The sequence below is a fragment of the Saccopteryx bilineata genome, chromosome 3, assembly GCF_036850765.1.
Source record: "Saccopteryx bilineata isolate mSacBil1 chromosome 3, mSacBil1_pri_phased_curated, whole genome shotgun sequence".
Classification (NCBI taxonomy): domain Eukaryota; kingdom Metazoa; phylum Chordata; class Mammalia; order Chiroptera; family Emballonuridae; genus Saccopteryx; species Saccopteryx bilineata.
The window spans coordinates 197654012-197671594 of record NC_089492.1 but is presented as its reverse complement, the minus strand read 5'-3'; the positions used below and the strand labels follow the sequence as shown (position 1 = coordinate 197671594).

At 39.1% G+C, this 17583-nt stretch overlaps 1 protein-coding gene across 1 annotated transcript in view; it reads right to left on the bottom strand.

The window, feature by feature from the left end:
* Positions 1 to 17583, bottom strand: part of GMDS (GDP-mannose 4,6-dehydratase) — a 797768-nt gene that overhangs the window by 449476 nt on the left and 330709 nt on the right. The window contains exons 5-6 of the mRNA XM_066268525.1: positions 7867 to 8059; positions 6925 to 7029 (exon numbers count right to left, since the gene is read on the bottom strand). Coding sequence (XP_066124622.1) covers positions 6925 to 7029; positions 7867 to 8059 — 298 coding nt within the window. The remainder of the gene's footprint in view (positions 1 to 6924; positions 7030 to 7866; positions 8060 to 17583) is intronic.

Sequence of the window (17583 nt, the reverse complement as noted above, 5' to 3'; positions counted from 1 at the left end):
GACAGATAGGGACAGAGACAGGAAGGGAGAAAGATAAGAAGCATCAATTCTTTGTTGTGGCACCTTAGTTGCTCATTGATTGTTTTCTCATATGACCCTTGACTGGGGTGCTACAGTAGAGCCAGTGACCCCTTGCTCAAGCCAGCAACCTTAGATTCAAGCTCGTGAGCTGTGCCCAAACCAGATGGGCCCATGCTTAGGCTGGCGACCTTGGGGTTTTGAACCTGGGTCCTCTGCATCCCAGTCTGATGCTCTATTCACTGCATCACTGCCTGGTCCAGCATTGCAGCATTGTTCACAATAGCCAAGATCTGAAAACAGACCAAGTGTCCATCAGTGGACAAGTAGATTAAAAAGCTGTGGTATATAAACACAATAGAATGGAAAAAAGGAGGGAATCTTACCTTTTGCGATGGCATGGATGAATCTGGAGATTATTATGTTAAGTGAAATAAGCCAGGCAGAGAAAGACAAATATCATATGATCTCACTTATATGTGGAATTGAATGAACAAGGTATACTGAGGAATGGAATAGAGTCAGAGGCAGGGTCACAGAGACCAGATGGACAGCTGTCAGAGGGAAGGGGGATGAGAGGATGGGATCAGAGAAGGTGAAGGGATTAGTGAAATTATATATACTAACACAGAGATACAGATAATAGGACAGCAAATCCCAGAAAGAAAAAAGGGAGGGTGTTAGGGGAAGGGGGCAAAGGGGGTATCATGGGGGACATGTGGTTGGCAGTGAGAGTGTTTGTTATATTGAGTGTGACGACTGAATCCATGTTAACACAATAAATTAAAATTAATTAAAAAAAAAGTTTACCTGCAATTATTATATGCATGAAATCAATAAAACAACATTTATTTAAAACAAACCTAAAAAAAGTCCTACTATTTTCTAATTTGGACTAACTTGCTGTCCAGTCAGTAAAGTTTTACTGAATCTTGAGATAGTCATTCATTCATTTATAAATATTTATTGAATACTTATTAGCAAGTAGACACTGTGTTAGATGCAGAAGATTTAAGAATTCAATCCAGTCCTACTTTTAAGGAATTCTCAGTCTGGTAAAGAATCTCAGAAAATAACAATTAATTGTGATAAAACAATATGATTGTAATATTAAAATTAATTTCAAGTTTCAGGAAATGCTATTAGTATCAGATAGCTTATCAAATACATATTACATCATTTCCATCTATGATTTTTCTTTTCTTTTTTTTTTTTTGTATTTTTTCTGAAGCTGGAAACGGGGAGAGACAGTCAGACAGACTCCCGCATGCGCCCGACTGGGATCCACCAGGCACACCCACCAGGGGCGATGCTCTGCCCACCAGGGGGCGATGCTCTGCCTCTCTGGGGCATCGCTTTGCTGCGACCAGAGCCACTCTAGCGCCTGGGGCAGAGGCCAAGGAGCCATCCCCAGCGCCCGAGCCATCTTTGCTCCAATGGAGCTTTGGCTGCGGGAGGGGAAGAGAGAGACAGAGAGGAAGGAGGGGGTGGGGGTGGAGAAGCAAATGGGCGCTTCTCCTATGTGCCCTGGCCGGGAATCGAACCCGGGTCCCCCGCACGCCAGGCCGATGCTCTACCACTGAGCCAACCGGCCAGGGCCATCTATGATTTTTCATTTAGTTATATAAATGAAATAATAATGAGATATCATTGATTTCTTGATAGATAATAAAACAAAGTGGTATATGCTACAAGGTTACATATTTAATAAACAATTTTTAAAAGCCCTTAATGCAGATTATGCATAGAGTATTCTTATTAGTATGTTTAAAATAAAATACCGTATTTTTTGCTCCATAAGATGCACTTTTTTCCCCCACAAGTGGAGGGGAAAATGCCTGTGTGTCTTATGGAGCAAAAAATATAGTATTTTATTAAATATTTTAACACACCATTTGGTTCAGAATATTTTTTTCTTATTTTCCTCTTTAAAACCCTAGGTGTGTCTTATGGTCAGGTGCAACTTATGGAGCAAAAAATATGGTAACCAGAACATTGCTGAAGGAATGTTAACAATGGGCCTGAGGACAGAACTGGGCATCACTGAGAGAAAGAACTTTTTATTTTTCTCCTTATATCTTCCTCCACTGTTTACTTTTCTTTTAAATGAAAAAGAAGCAATTTAAAGTTAAATTAAAAAAAACAAAGTGATTAGCATCACAAAGACAAAAGTAGTTCTTATCAGATATGCAAATAGGGGATTTGGAGGAGTATATTTAAATTTATCTTTTCATTGTGCAAATACTAATGCTTTTCCCTATCCTAATCTTTTCCAAAACAATTGACTTTAATTTATTTATTTGCAGGTGGAAAGGTTAAGGGGAAAAACCACAGAAACCAAAACCCTGTGTATAAAACCAGTTTGCAATCCAAGAGGCAAGGACTGTCATTTGAACAGACTGCTTAAGCAAGATCACTCAGCCCTTCATTTTCCTTTCTCCTCTACTAAGGATACCCAACACAAAGTTAATTTAAAACCAATTATTGCCTACTAGTTAACTTTTTATTTTGAGTAACAGAAATGAAACACTGGGCTCTTATGCTTTAATAGCACATCATGGAAATTTTTTACCTTGCCAATTATACAATAAAATAATTACTGATACTAAAGATTCTTTTATAAACCTGTCCCTTTAATCCTTTTTTCATGACTTGGCTTCATTACATGGCTCTATACACACACACATACAATCTCACTGAAAAAGTTATAACACTACTACAGTAGTCGTTTGTTAGGCAGATAAAATATATTATGCTCACTTTGTTAAAGATGGCACTGCCCACATGGAAGCCTGTCGCCCAGGTGATATTAATATTTGTTGGGGGCGGGCTGTGGGCAAGCAGGATCCTTGTAGCCTGGGGCTTGGTTTTAGGACTAAGCCTTTCCCACCCTTTTTGATGTGGGGTGGTACAATCCAATTATGCTCCAGATAAGTGACTTTGTATCAGAGACTTCCTTATTTTGTATATTGGATTAAAGATTTTGATTTCTACACTATAAAATGGGGGCAGAACAGGAGCTTGTGCTCTTAGTTCCTGAGATTAGCATTAGAGGAGACAGCAGAGAGCAGAGAGCAGAGAGCAGAGAAAGGCCACGTGGAGGAGGCCAGGAGAAGCAGCCAAGATGGTGGAGTGTTGAGTGAGAAGCCAGTTTGGGCAGAGTTTGTGCAGGGAGAAGGAAGGAGATGGGGAACAGAGGTGAATAAGTCTGGTGAGCTAGAAACCTTTGATTCTAGGAAACTTGGATAAAGTCAGTAGCTTTGTGAGCACTGAATGAGTGGGTTTTGGAGTCCAATGTGTGTTTTACTTGCCCGCCGGGTGCAAGCTAGGATTAAAGATGATGGCCCACCAGTTTTTGGCTCCATTGTTTCTTTGGTTTTTTTGGGTTTTTTTGTATTTTCTGAAGCTGGAAACAGGGAGAGACAGTCAGACTCCCGCATGCGCCCGACGGGGATCCACCCGGCACGCCCACCAGGGGCCACGCTCTGCCCACCAGGGGGCGTCGCTCTGCCGTGACCAGAGCCACTCTAGCGCCTGGGGCAGAGGCCAAGGAGCCATCCCCAGCGCCTGGGCCATCTTTGCTCCAATGGAGCTTTGGCTGCGGGAGGGGAAGAGAGAGACAGAGAGGAAGGAGGAGGTGGGGGTGGAGAAGCAAATGGGTGCTTCTCCTATGTGCCCTGGCCGGGAATCGAACCCGGGTCCCCCGCACGCCAGGCCGATGCTCTACCGCTGAGCCAATCGGCCAGGGCCTGGCTCCATTGTTTCTTTACCGACTGTCCAAATCCAATGCGAACCTGCATGGGCCAGGCTGCTGTGATGGTGGCTGTGGCTACTGGCTTTACATTATTGGTTATGAAACAATTTGTAACACTGGACTTCTTTCATTTATTCTCAAGCTAACAGGCTAAAATTCTTAGATTGTACAGATGATTTTTAAATTGTACAGAGTACACTTGTTTTATAAAGATTTCTCAGGCTTCAGTAAATCAGAATAAAATGACAGAAATAAACCATTTCTTATTTAAAACCCAATATTTGGAACAGGAGACCTAGCATGTTGTTAACAGTCTCAAGGACAACTATGAAAAGATAATAAGACAATACAAACAAATACTTCTTTTTTTTTTTAACTGATAATGATTATAAACATAAGATGTTGGAAGCCAGAGGAGTGGCACCTATGACCAAGATGATGGAAATTAATTCAGTTTTCTGTATTCCCAGAACAGAGAACAAAATGCTTCATGATCAATGATATGCGTTAAAAACAGATGTCTTTTTTGGTTAAAAAAGGATGTAATCTTCTTTAGAAAAGCAATATGAAGAATACTTAGAATTATGTTACATCTTTTTTAGAAAATCCCTTATATCTAGTAGCAGAGAGAGAAAGGGGGACATCCTAGCACCGAGCAACTTCTCTGATTAGTCACCCTTACTTGCTAAGAAACTGGATCTACTGAGAAGTAATTGAGAATGTTGATATAGGATAAAAGCTATTTAGAATCTAGCTGAATTTAGTTTAACTATGTGATAGATACGTGAATTCCAAACTGCCCTCTTAATGTTACACGTATCTGTCAGACGTCACCCTTATTGGACTATCACCCCTGAGACAGAGGAATTCCAAAAAGCTGACAAGCCGCCCCAAGGAGGCACTCTGGATATACCAGGACTTTTGATTCAACACCCACATGCTCGAAATTCTTCTTAACCTCATATAATTTGTCCCCCTAGCTTGTACTGGTGCTCTTCTCCTTCTTCCCGGGAGAAATGCCAGGCAGGGTTCCTTTCTTCCTTTCAATCAGGCATCCCCAAACTACGGCCCGCCTGAGGCCATTTATCCAGCCCCACTCCACACTTCCAGAAGGGGCACCTCTTTCATTGGTAGTCAGTGAGAGGAGCACTGTATGTGGTGGCCCTCCAACGGTCTGAGGGACAGTGAACTGGCCCCCTGTGTAAAAAGTTTGAGCCTGTTACTCTGGTCTTTCGGACTCCCATGGATTCCAACACTATGTAATACCAATCTTCATTTAGGGTACTGAGAATCAGTATGTGAGGTGGGGCAAAAGTGGGTTTACAGTAATTAATAAATAATAAGATAAGAATGAACTCTTTTTACGTACTCACAGCTGTGGGTCTTCTTCGGACCCACTCTAGTTTGCTCTGCTTCCTCATGGAGTCACTGGGCCCTAAAGTTTTGTTCCCTGTTTCATTGCCCATACTGACCTATATGTGTATGAACTCTCGCTCAGTGATCCAAAGCAGGGACCTCTCTTCCCATTTGTGTGAGACAGTTATTTTTACAATTCTGTTAATTCCACTCCCTTATATTTGAAGAGCCCCTTATTTCACAGAGTATGTTTTCCTAGAATGTTTAAGGTTTTCCTATGTAAAACTGAAAGATTTCTGAGGTTAAATTTTGTATGATAGTGATTCCTTTTTCAGTATTTTCAATGTAGTGGTGCTTCTAGAAACTTTTCATCCCCTCAGGTGGCAGTTGTTTTGCTGTTTGAAACTCAGAGGTGAGCAGATATCTGCCTCCCACCTGTGTTCCTGCATTTTTTCTGGAGCAGCTGCTGAACAGTCTGCCTGGGAATGCTCATTTAGTCTTTCCTTCTCCAAGCTAAACTCTTCCTGGTCTGGCTAGCATTCTTCCTATGACAGGTTACCTGCTGACTGACATCCTCTGAATATATTTCAGTTTTTCAAAATGTTCTGTGAACTGTGACATCCATTACTAAGCCTAGATCTAGATCTAGATTAGAGGAGACTGTGGCCCTTTCCTGTTTTCCTGGGATATAAATCTTTAGGGTGGCATTAGTAGAAACTTACTAATAGTTTCTTGTGATGGGTGATAATGAGTTAACCACAATACTTCAAAGCTTGTCACTGGCACTATGGTAACAGATGAGGAGCACAGTTGTGGTATAACACCATAGTCAGGGAGGTGGTGGGCTCTGTCTAGAGCACATAGCTCATCTCTGTGTCCAGTTTAGCACTCAGGATTTCCTTCTCCAGTGCTCTTCCTCTCTCAATGAATAGGGCTGATGATGCAATGTTCTTGGAACCAATCAGAGATGTCTTCACTAACAATGTAATAAATCTCAAAGTGACTTTTTCACAGGACATTATAGACATTTCAGTCAATGACAGGCCACATAATACAATGGTGGTTCCACAGGACTGTAAAGGAGCTGAAAAATTCTTGTCACCTAGTGACCTCATAGACATAGCAATGTCACAGCATAAATCGTTGCTCATTTGTTTACAGTGAAGCAGATATAAACAAACCTACTGTGCTACCAGTCATATACAAGTATAGTAGTACAATTAGATAATATGTAATGCTTGATAATAATAAATGAGTGTTACTCATTTATAGTATGTACTTTTCATCATTATTTTAGAATATATTCTTTCTAAAATAAATGATTTCAAATATATTTTAAAACGTACTCTAGAAGCATAGTAATTTCCAGATACCTAGTAAATGGAATATAAAGGAAAACTATTAAATAAACACTATTGAAAGTAAAAACATATAAAGATTCCACAGACTGAGTCTACATAAATAAAAGTGACTTCCAGAAACAAGTATTAATTTACTAATTATTCCTTTGCATTCATAAGAAATCTTCCGAATACTTAGGTTGAAATATGCTTGATAAGACTTACCAATGAAAATGGTAAAATTGGAACATCTTGTTTTTCATATGGGACTAAAAAATCTAAAAAACTTAATTAGTAATTAAGAGTAGATTTTCTTCATTCACCACTTCTGACAACCAAAATAGTTAAAATGTGAAAATTCCCAGTCTGTCCAGTACAAATGCAAAAAACACCTGCAACTTTTTACTGTTTTTCTTAAACTCTGAAATTCTCTTTCCCATTAATGCATTTACTAACCTCTTCTAGGACTCTCATGATTGAAGAGAATACCATTCACTGCGAAGAGATTATATGCCTCACGGAAGTTTACCACAATCCAGTAGGCATATAGTTTTGCTGCTCCTGTGGAAGAATTTTTAAAAAGCAGAAAAAAAAACAGTGATTATTACAAAAGACAATGCCTTACTATTAAAAAGCAGTGACTTTTACTCATATTAAACAATTAACAACTTGCAAAGACTACAATCTGTAATGTATCAAGATAGAAAAAAATACGTCAAAAGCCAAAGACAAAATAAAGGTTACTTTGCCAGTGAATTGGGTGTACAAGGAAATATTTAAGATTTTCTTAACTTTTGCAAACCTATGTCTCTTTCTTTCACAATCTAATTTCAACTGTAGTATATGCCATATATCAAGGAGACCTTCTTGGGTTTTATTCTCTTTTTCTTAGTATTAAGGAATTAGAAAGTAAAAAATATAGAACTTAATATTCTAGCTGCTTAGAAATTTCATCACTGAAGTTTTTCATAAATACTCTTTTTACAAATATAAAAGTGTAATAGAAATTCTTTTTTTTAAGGGTTTGAAATCAAGGAGACTTTCATCAGGGATATAAAAATATGAAACCATATCATTTCAGCACAACAGGTCAGAAAAAAAGAATTGTGTTCAGTCTAATTTTCCTTGCAAAGTTATCTGTAAGAAAGGGTTGAACGAATATGATTTGTGAGATGAGGTGGTAATTTCACCCCGGAGGCAATGGCATCAAATACTTATAGTTAGAAGCATATAAAGGTATGCTCTCAACAAGTCTAGTCACTGTAGTCTATCTTAATGTTAATCTCACACCCACATGACTTCAGTAATGAGACATGAGCAGAATTAGAGCAGAAATGTACACACGCCATCACCCAGAGAATGCAACACGTGCACAAGGCTGGGTGCAGGCAAACTCACCGTATGGCGACCTCGGGTAAAAGGGTGTGGTCTCCTTCTGGGGTATTTCTTGCACTTTCCCATAAAGTTCACTTGTTGAGGCTTGATAGAACTTCACAGAGTTGATGAGGCCACAGGTCTTAACTGCATCCAGAAGCCGTAAGGTGCCAACTCCATCAACATCTGCAGTGTACTCAGCCAGGTCAAAAGAAATCTGGGACAGAAGGCAGTACTGCATTAAGGGTAACAGCAACAAGGACTGGGGTAACAAAAACAAGTTATGTTTATAAGAAAATATTTTCTAATAGAGTAAAAGAGTAGATATTATTTTTTTCTACCACCAAGTGGTTGGAAAATAGCTTAATAAGTATATGGTAATGGGAAGAATCCTACAACCACACATATCACGTACTAATTCTAGGCTGAAGTCCCTGGGGCAGTGTTTCTCAAAGAACAAACCCATGTTCCTCAATACCATCTGGGGTGTTCCTGAGAGTTAAAGACTGAACTGGTCTCTTGGGGGTGAGGGCTTGAAAATGCACCTTTATAATGAGTCCCAGCTGATTTTATTCACAGAGGAGTGTGAAGACATGTGCTTTTTAGAACAGTTGATTTTTAAAAAGATTGATTTATTTTCAATTTTAAGTAAAGATACAACAAAGACTTTTAGTATATTATATATAGAAACAATCTGTCATATTAAATGTTGCAACTTATTAATATATATTGAATTGAATGATTTCTAAGAAAAGGGTGTTGGCCCTGGCTAGTTGGCTCAGTGGTAGAGTGTCGGCCTGGTGTGTGGAAGTCCTGGGTTCGATTCCCAGTCAGGGCACGCAGGAGAAATGCCCATCTGCTTCTCCACCCTTTCCCCACTCCTTTCTTTCTGGCTCTCTCTTCCCCTCCCACAGCTAAGACTCCATTGGAGCAAAGTTTGCTCAGCACTGAGGACCACTCCATGGCCCTCACCTCAGGCACCAGAATGGCTCTGGCCAAAATGGAGCATTGCCCCCTGGTGGGCGTGCTGGGTGGATCCCGGTTGGGGACATGTGGGAGTCTGCCTGACTGCCTCCCCGCTAACTTCAGAAAAATACAAAAAAAAAAAAAAAAAAAAAAAAAAAAAAAAGGTGTTGAGATAATTCAATATTCGCAGTTTTAACATAGTCTTTGAGAATAAATATGAATGTTTTTCTTAAATTATTTATAGGCACAATAAACAAATTTATATAATATTCAAATAGACTAAAATAATAAGGCTGAAATCATACTCACTGGTTCATTTATTGGCCAAATACAATCAGGCACAGTGCAGATTTGCTTCCCTAATGCCTGGTGAACGACTTCAGTGTTCACCTGAAAAAACATCTCTCTGGGGTAAGTAAAGTTACTGGCCTTCATTACTGCCCAGTCCTGAGGTCCCCCAAGCAGAAGCTGCAGCCTTGTCTATGCACAGAGAATTTAGAAAACTTAAGTAATTGTTAACCAGACTCCTAATTCAGACCGCTAGACTCACCTCACCTAGGCCTCTCAGTAAAGCTCACATGGCAGCCCTGACATTAAACAGAAAAAAGTGTTTCACCCACAAACTTTCAAAGCCAAGAAAGCACAACTGGGAGTTACTTAACTCTTTTTTAAAAACTTTTTGTGGAGTGACGTCACGGAAATGGCGCCGTGAGCAGCGCGTCCGACAGATCTCCCCTAAATCACAACAAATTTATCAACTAGAAACAGAAAAATTTATCCTCGGAGCATTCCGGAGTTCCACACAAACTGAAAGCGAAAGGACTGTTATCACTTGAATCTGAGAGACGAGGGTGTGGAGGAAGCTACCGCAGGGACGTTCATTCAAGCCGCGAGGGAGTGCGCCTGTGGTGAGTCAGCCCACACTCGGGAGCCGCGAGCAGCCGCGGGCGTGCGCCCGGTCCGGTTGCAGAGCGAGCACCGCCCACACTCCGGAGCGGCGAGCAGCCGCTTGCGCGCAACCGGTACGGTTGCAGAGCGAGCACCGCCCACACTCGGGAGCAGCGAGCAGCCGCCGGCGCGCGCCGGGTCCAGTTGCAGAGCGAGCACCGCTAACGTTCCCAGCGGCCCGCGCACTGCGAGTGAGAGTCGCCAGGCACCGGTGCCCGCAGCACACCATTCGCACACGTGCCCTGGGCATTCCACACACCCAGAGCGCCCTACTGGCCCACACAGCCAGGGTGCCCCATTATCCTGCGCCTGGTGCGATCCAGCCGCCAGCGGCAGGGCGAGCAGGAGAGGCACCAGGGTGGTCTTCTACTTGGGGGATTCTCTCCATGGGCGGGGCACCTCACCCAGCCATTCAAGCTAACAATCAAGCGTTGCGGGAGGGGCGCGCGCAGGCAGCCTAAAATACCTTCGGGAGCACAGCTGCGACCCAATCACTGAAATTAGCTTAACCCATGAAATCTGCGCACCCTCGGTTCTAATTGATAAGATCTCTCTCAGTTCAGCGACCCAAGACAAGAGGCGTGATATTTTTTAGTGCCTCTCGCTAAAGAGGCGAGGGCAACTTCTGATTGATAGAGCCTCCATATTCAGGGATAAACGCTAACAAGAAGGACGTGGCAGATAATAAGATCTATACTACACTAGTCCCAAGCAGAGACTAGTGCCTCTTCTTCCCAGTCAAAACAGGCTACAAAGTGTGGAAAGCCTGGGTTGAGAGGTCCAACTGAATGCTAGGCGCTGAACAGTCACCTTGACAACAATTGACTCCCACCCCCGCCTGATTACACTGGAGGCCCTGACTGCCAGAGCCTTTCCCAAAGCCTTGCACTGAGTGGGGATAGAGTGGGGATTTCCCAGCTCTTTGAGCCTCTTACTCCCCAGGCAGAAGCAGTTGCAGCCTTATAGCTGGATCACCAGGCTGCTAATTCAGGAAGGGGGGACTAGGAGAGAGAATCCAGGAAAGCAAACTCTCTCATCGTTGGACCCTGCAAACGCCAACAAGCCTTGACTACCAGCAAGACTAAAGCCAATTATATGACATTGCCATAGAATCCCATCAACTGCAAATCCCTACCTAAGTGTGACACAGGGGCAGAGCCTGGGGTACAGAGTCACGGACCAGGAAGAGGGAGAGAAAAGAAAAAGGAAGAAGTTAACCTCTCAAAATCAAGAAAAATCCACAGACTTTACAACTTGTTCCACTAATTTTTTTGTTGTTGTTGTTTGTTTCTTCTATCTTATTGCCTTTATTTCCTCCATCTCGGTCCTTCTATTCTCTGCCCATCTTATGCTTCCCTTTTCTTGAACTACACGACCCATGAGTGTTACATTTTATTTCTCTTCTTCATCCTCACCCTCCTTTAAGGTTATACTCCAAAACACTTAACTCTCACTCTCTCCTCTTTTGTTTTTTTTTTTGTTTTGCTTTATTTTGTTTTTTTCTCTTCCTTTTTTATTTCTTCCTTCGTTTGTCTCTTTTTCATATTCGTTTTTTTTTTTCTCGTTTTACTTTCCTCCCATTTAATCCTCAATCACGAACAAATTAGTTAATTTGGGACTCAAGGCTTTTTTTGGCTTTATTTTTCTTTTTTGCTTTTGTTTTTGTTTTTTTCTTGTTTGTTTATTTTTGTGGCATTTTGGGTCCTCCCAACCCAAGGTCTCCATTGTATTTAGTCTTCGCTCCACTTAATACAACAGATTTTTACTTATTATTTTTATTTTTTTCTTCTTTATTATTCTTTTTTTGGTCCTTTTTTCCGGTTCCCTCTTATCCCTCTCATTATATCTCTTAGTTGACCATCACTTACAAGCAAATGATCTTATGCTTGTCTAAAATTTTCTTCCTTTTTTTTTTTGCATTTAGTAGGTCCCTACTCCCTTTTTTTGCCCCTTGAACTCTTCACCCCAAATCAGGCCCTCCATTATAGGCACGATATTTCCCTGAGGAGGGGAGAGGAGGGAAAGAGAAGAAAGAAAAAAAGGGGGAAATAATAAATTATTACTGTTTTTTCTTGTGGGGTGTTTTACCTTTTTTTTTTTTTTTTTTTTACTTTTTACTCTTTATTAATTCTAATTAGTGCTATCAACAAGACCAGCCTCAGATGCCAATAAGAAAGAGGAAATCGAATATTATGGATACAAAAGAAAGAGAGGTAACACAAATAGATGTGGAAAAATCTATGGAGAAAAGACTTAACATATTGGAAGCCTTGGAGCTAAATGACAGAGAATTTAAAATAGAAATCTTAAAAATACTCAGAGATATACAAGAAAACACAGAAAGGCAATATAGGGAGATCAGAAAACAACTCAATGAACACAAAGAATATATTACCAAGGAAATTGAAACTATTAAAACAAATCAAACAGAAATGAAAAACTCAATTCACGAGCTGAAAAACAAGGTAACAAGCTTAGCTAACAGAACAGCCCAGATTGAGGATAGGATTAGTGAAATAGAAGACAAACAACTTGAGGCACAACAGAGAGAAGAAGAAAGAGACTCAAAAATAATAAAAAACGAGAAAGCCCTACAGGAATTGTCTGACTCCATCAGAAAGAATAACATAAGAATAATAGGTATATCAGAGGGAGAAGAGAAAGAAAATGGAATGGAGAATATACTCAAACAAATAATAGACGAGAACTTCCCAAGCCTGTGGAAGGAACTAAAGCCTCAAATTCAAGAAGCAAACAGAACACCGAGTTTTCTTAACCCCAACAAACCCACTCCAAGGCACATCATAATAAAGATGACACAAACCAATGACAAAGAAAAAATTCTCAAGGCAGCCAGGGAAAAGAAGAGTACAACATATAAAGGAAGGCCTATTAGATTATCATCAGATTTCTCAGCAGAAACTCTACAAGCTAGAAGAGAGTGGACCCCAATATTTAAAGCCCTGAAAGAGAGGAACTTTCAGCCAAGAATACTATACCCATCAAAGCTATCCTTCAAGTATGAAGGAGATATAAAAACATTCACAAATACAGAAAAGATGAGAGAATTTATCAACAGAAAGCCCCCACTCCAGGAAATACTAAAGGGGGTTTTCCAACCAGATTCAAAGAACAAAAAAAAAACAACACCACAAGTAACAGCTCCACCAAGAACACAATAAAACCAAACTTAAACTGTGACAACAAAGGAAAAAAAGGGGGGAGAGGATGGAGATTAACAGTAGCAAAGGACGATGAAGTGCAGAAATACTTATAAGATAGGGTACTACAATGAATATGGTAGGTACCCTTTTCATTACTTAATGGTAACCACCCTTGAAAAAACCACCACAAAAACACTTGACTTAAAAAAGGTAGCAACAGAGGAAAGAAGTATGAAACACAAACAAACAAAAACAAATGATAGAAAAACAAAAGAGAAGAATCAAACTAGATACAAAACTAACAGAAAGCAATTTATAAAATGGCAGTAGGGAACCCACAAGTGTCAATAATTACACTAAATGCAAATGGATTAAACTTACCAATAAAAAGACACAGAGTAGCAGAATGCATTAAAAAAGAAAATCCAACTATATGCTGCCTACAAGAAACACATCTAAGCAACAAGGATAAAAACAAATTCAAAGTGAAAGGCTGGAAAACAATACTCCAAGCAAACAACACCCAAAAAAAAGCAGGCGTAGCAATACTCATATCTAATAATGCTGACTACAAGACAGAAAAAGTACTCAGAGACAAAAATGGTCATTTCATAATGATTAAGGGGAAGTTGAATCAAGAAGACATAACAATCCTTAATATATATGCACCAAACCAAGGAGCACCAAAATATATAAGACAGCTACTTATTGACCTTAAAACAAAAACTGACAAAAATACAATCATACTTGGAGACCTCAATACACTGTTGACGGCTCTAGATCGGTCATCCAAACAGAGAATCAATAAAGATATAGTGGCCTTAAACGAAATACTAGAACACCAGGATATGATAGACATCTACAGGACACTTCATCCCAAAGCGACAGAGTATACATTTTTCTCTAGTGTACATGGAACATTCTCAAGAATTGACCATACGTTGGGCCACAAAGACAATATCAGCAAATTTAGAAAAACTGAAATTGTACAAAGCATATTTTCTGATCATAAAGCCTTGAAACTAGAATTCAACTGCAAAAAAGAGGGGGAAAACCCCACAAAAATGTAGAAATTAAACAACATACTTCTAAAAAATGAATGGGTCAAAGAAGAAATAAGCGCAGAAATCAAAAGATATATACAGACAAATGAAAATGAAAATACGACATATCAGAATCTCTGGGATGCAGCAAAAGCAGTAATAAGAGGAAAGTTCATATCACTTCAAGCCTATATGAACAAACAAGAGAGAGCCGAAGTAAACCACTTAACTTCACACCTTAAGGAACTAGAAAAAGAAGAACAAAGACAACCCAAATCCAGCCAAAGAAAGGAGATAATAAAAATCAGAGCAGAAATAAATGAAATAGAGAACAGAAAAACTATAGAAAAAAATCAATAAAACAAGGAGCTGGTTCTTTGAAAAGATCAACAAAATTGACAAACCCTTGGCAAGACTCACCAAGGAAGAAAGGCACAGGACTCAAATAAATAAAATCCAAAATGAAAGAGGAGAGATCACAACAGACATCATAGATATACAAAGAATTATTGTAGAATACTATGAAAAATTATATGCCACCAAATACAACAATCTAGAAGAAATGGATAAATTCCTAGAACAATACAACCTTCCTAGACTGAGTCATGAAGAAGCAGAAAGCCTAAACAGACCAATCAGCAGGGAGGAAATAGAAAAAACTATTAAAAACCTCCCCAAAAATAAAAGTCCAGGCCCAGTCGGTTATACTAGTGAATTCTATCAAACATTCAAAGAAGACTTGGTTCCTATTCTACTCAAAGTCTTCCAAAAAATTGAAGAAGAAGCAATACTTCCAAACACATTCTATGAGGCCAACATAACCCTCATACCAAAACCTGGCAAGGATGGCACAAAGAAAGAAAACTACAGACCAATATCTCTAATGAATACAGATGCTAAAATACTAAACAAAATACTGGCAAACCGAATACAACAACATATTAAAAAAATAATACATCATGATCAAGTGGGATTCATCCCAGAATCTCAAGGATGGTTCAACATACGCAAAACGGTTAACGTAATACACCATATCAACAAAACAAAGAACAAAAACCACATGATCTTATCAATAGATGCAGAAAAGGCTTTTGATAAAATACAACACAATTTTATGTTTAAGACTCTCAACAAAATGGGTATAGAAGGAAAATATCTCAACATGATAAAGGCCATATATGATAAACCATCAGCCAACATCATATTAAACGGCATAAAACTGAGGACTTTCTACCTTAAATCAGGAACAAGACAGGGTTGTCCACTCTCTCCACTCTTATTTAACGTGGTGCTAGAAGTTTTGGCCAGAGCAATCAGACAAGACAAAGAAATTAAAGGCATCCATATCGGAAAAGAAGAAGTAAAGGTATCACTTTTTGCTGATGATATGATCCTATACATCGAAAACCCGAAGGACTCCACAAAAAGATTATTAGAAAGAATAAACCAATATAGTAAGGTCGCAGGATACAAAATTAACATACAAAAGTCCATAGCCTTTCTATATGCCAACAATGAAATATTAGAAAACGAACTCAAAAAAATAATCCCCTTCACGATTGCAACAAAAAAAATAAAATACCTAGGAATAAACATAACAAAGAATGTAAAGGACTTATATTATGAAAATTACAAAGCATTGTTAAGGGAAATCGAAAAAGATATAATGAGATGGAAAAATATTCCTTGTTCTTGGATAGGAAGAATAAATATAATCAAAATGGCCATATTACCCAAAGCAATATACAAATTTAATGCAATTCCCATCAAAATCCCTATGAGATTTTTTAAAGAAATGGAACAAAAAATCATCAGATTTATATGGAAGTATAAAAAACCCCGAATAGCCAAAACAATCCTAAGGAAAAAGAATGAAGCTGGGGGCATTACAATACCTGACTTTAAACTATATTATAGGGCCACGATAATCAAAACAGCATGGTATTGGCAGAAAAATAGACACTCAGACCAATGGAACAGAATAGAAAGCCCAGAAATAAAACCACATATATATGGTCAAATAATCTTTGATAAAGGGGCCAACAACATACAATGGAGAAAAGAAAGCCTCTTCAACAAATGGTGTTGGGAAAACTGGAAAGCCACATGCAAAAGAATGAAACTCGACTACAGCCTGTTCCCGTGTACTAAAATTAATTCAAAATGGATCAAAGACCTAAATCTTATACCTGAAACAATAAAATACATAGAAGAAGACATAGGTACTAAAATCATGGACCTGGGTTTTAAAGAACATTTTATGAACTTGACTCCAATGGCAAGAGAAGTGAAGGCAAAAATTAATGAATGGGACTACATCAGAATTAAAAGTTTTTGCTCAGCAAGAGAAACTGATATAAAAATAGACAGCCAACTAAATGGAAAATGATATTTTCAAACAACAGCTCAGATAAGGGCCTAATATCCAAAATTTACAAAGAACTCATAAAACTCAACAACAAACAAACAAACAATCCCATAAAAAAATGGGAAGAGGACATGAACAGACACTTCTCCCAGGAAGAGATACAAATGGCCAACAGATATATGAAAAGATGCTCAGCTTCATTAGTTATTAGAGAAATGCAAATCAAAACTACAATGAGATACCACCTCACCCCTGTTAGATTAGCTATTATCAACAAGATGGGTAATAGCAAATGTTAGAGAGGCTGTGGAGAAAAAGGAACCCTCATTCACTGTTGGTGGGACTGTAAAGTAGTACAACCATTATGGAGGAAAGTATGGTGGTTCCTCAAAAAACTGCAAATAGAACTACCTTATGACCCAGCAATCCCTCTACTGGGTATATACCCCAAAACCTCAGAAACATTGATACGTGAAGACACATGTAGCCCCATGTTCATTGCAGCACTGTTCACAGTGGCCAAGACATGGAAACAACCAAAAAGCCCTTCAATAGAAGACTGGATAAAGAAGATGTGGCACATATACACTATGGAATACTACTCAGCCATAAGAAATGATGACATCAGATCATTTACAGCAAAATGGTGGGATCTTGATAACATTATAAGGAGTGAAATAAGTAAATCAGAAAAAAACAAGAACTACATGATTCCATACATTGGTGCAACATAAAAATGAGACTAAGAGACATGGACAAGAGTGTGTTGGTTACCAGGGGTGGGGGGAGGGAGGACATGGGAGGGAGGGAGGGAGAGAGTTAGGGGGAGGGGGAGGGGCACAGAGAACTAGATAGAGGGTGGCGGAGGACAATCTGACTTTGGGCGAGGGGTACGCAACATAATTTAATGACAAAATAACCTAGACATGTTTTCTTTGAATATATGTACCCTGATTTATTAATGTCATCCCATTACCATTAATAAAAATTTATTTAAAAAAAAAAAACTTTTTGTGATGAAATTTACATACCATAAAATTCAGCCTTTTAAAGTGTATTGATCTGGGTTTTTTTTTTTTATATTCGTCGCTTTAATAAATCGTCACTCCTGTCTAATCCAGAACATTTTATCTTCCCCAAAATGAAATTCTGTACCTATTAGCAATCACATTTCATCTTCCCATTTCTACTGACAGCACTAATCTATCTCTGTGCATTTACTAATTCTGGACATTTAGTATAAATGGAATCA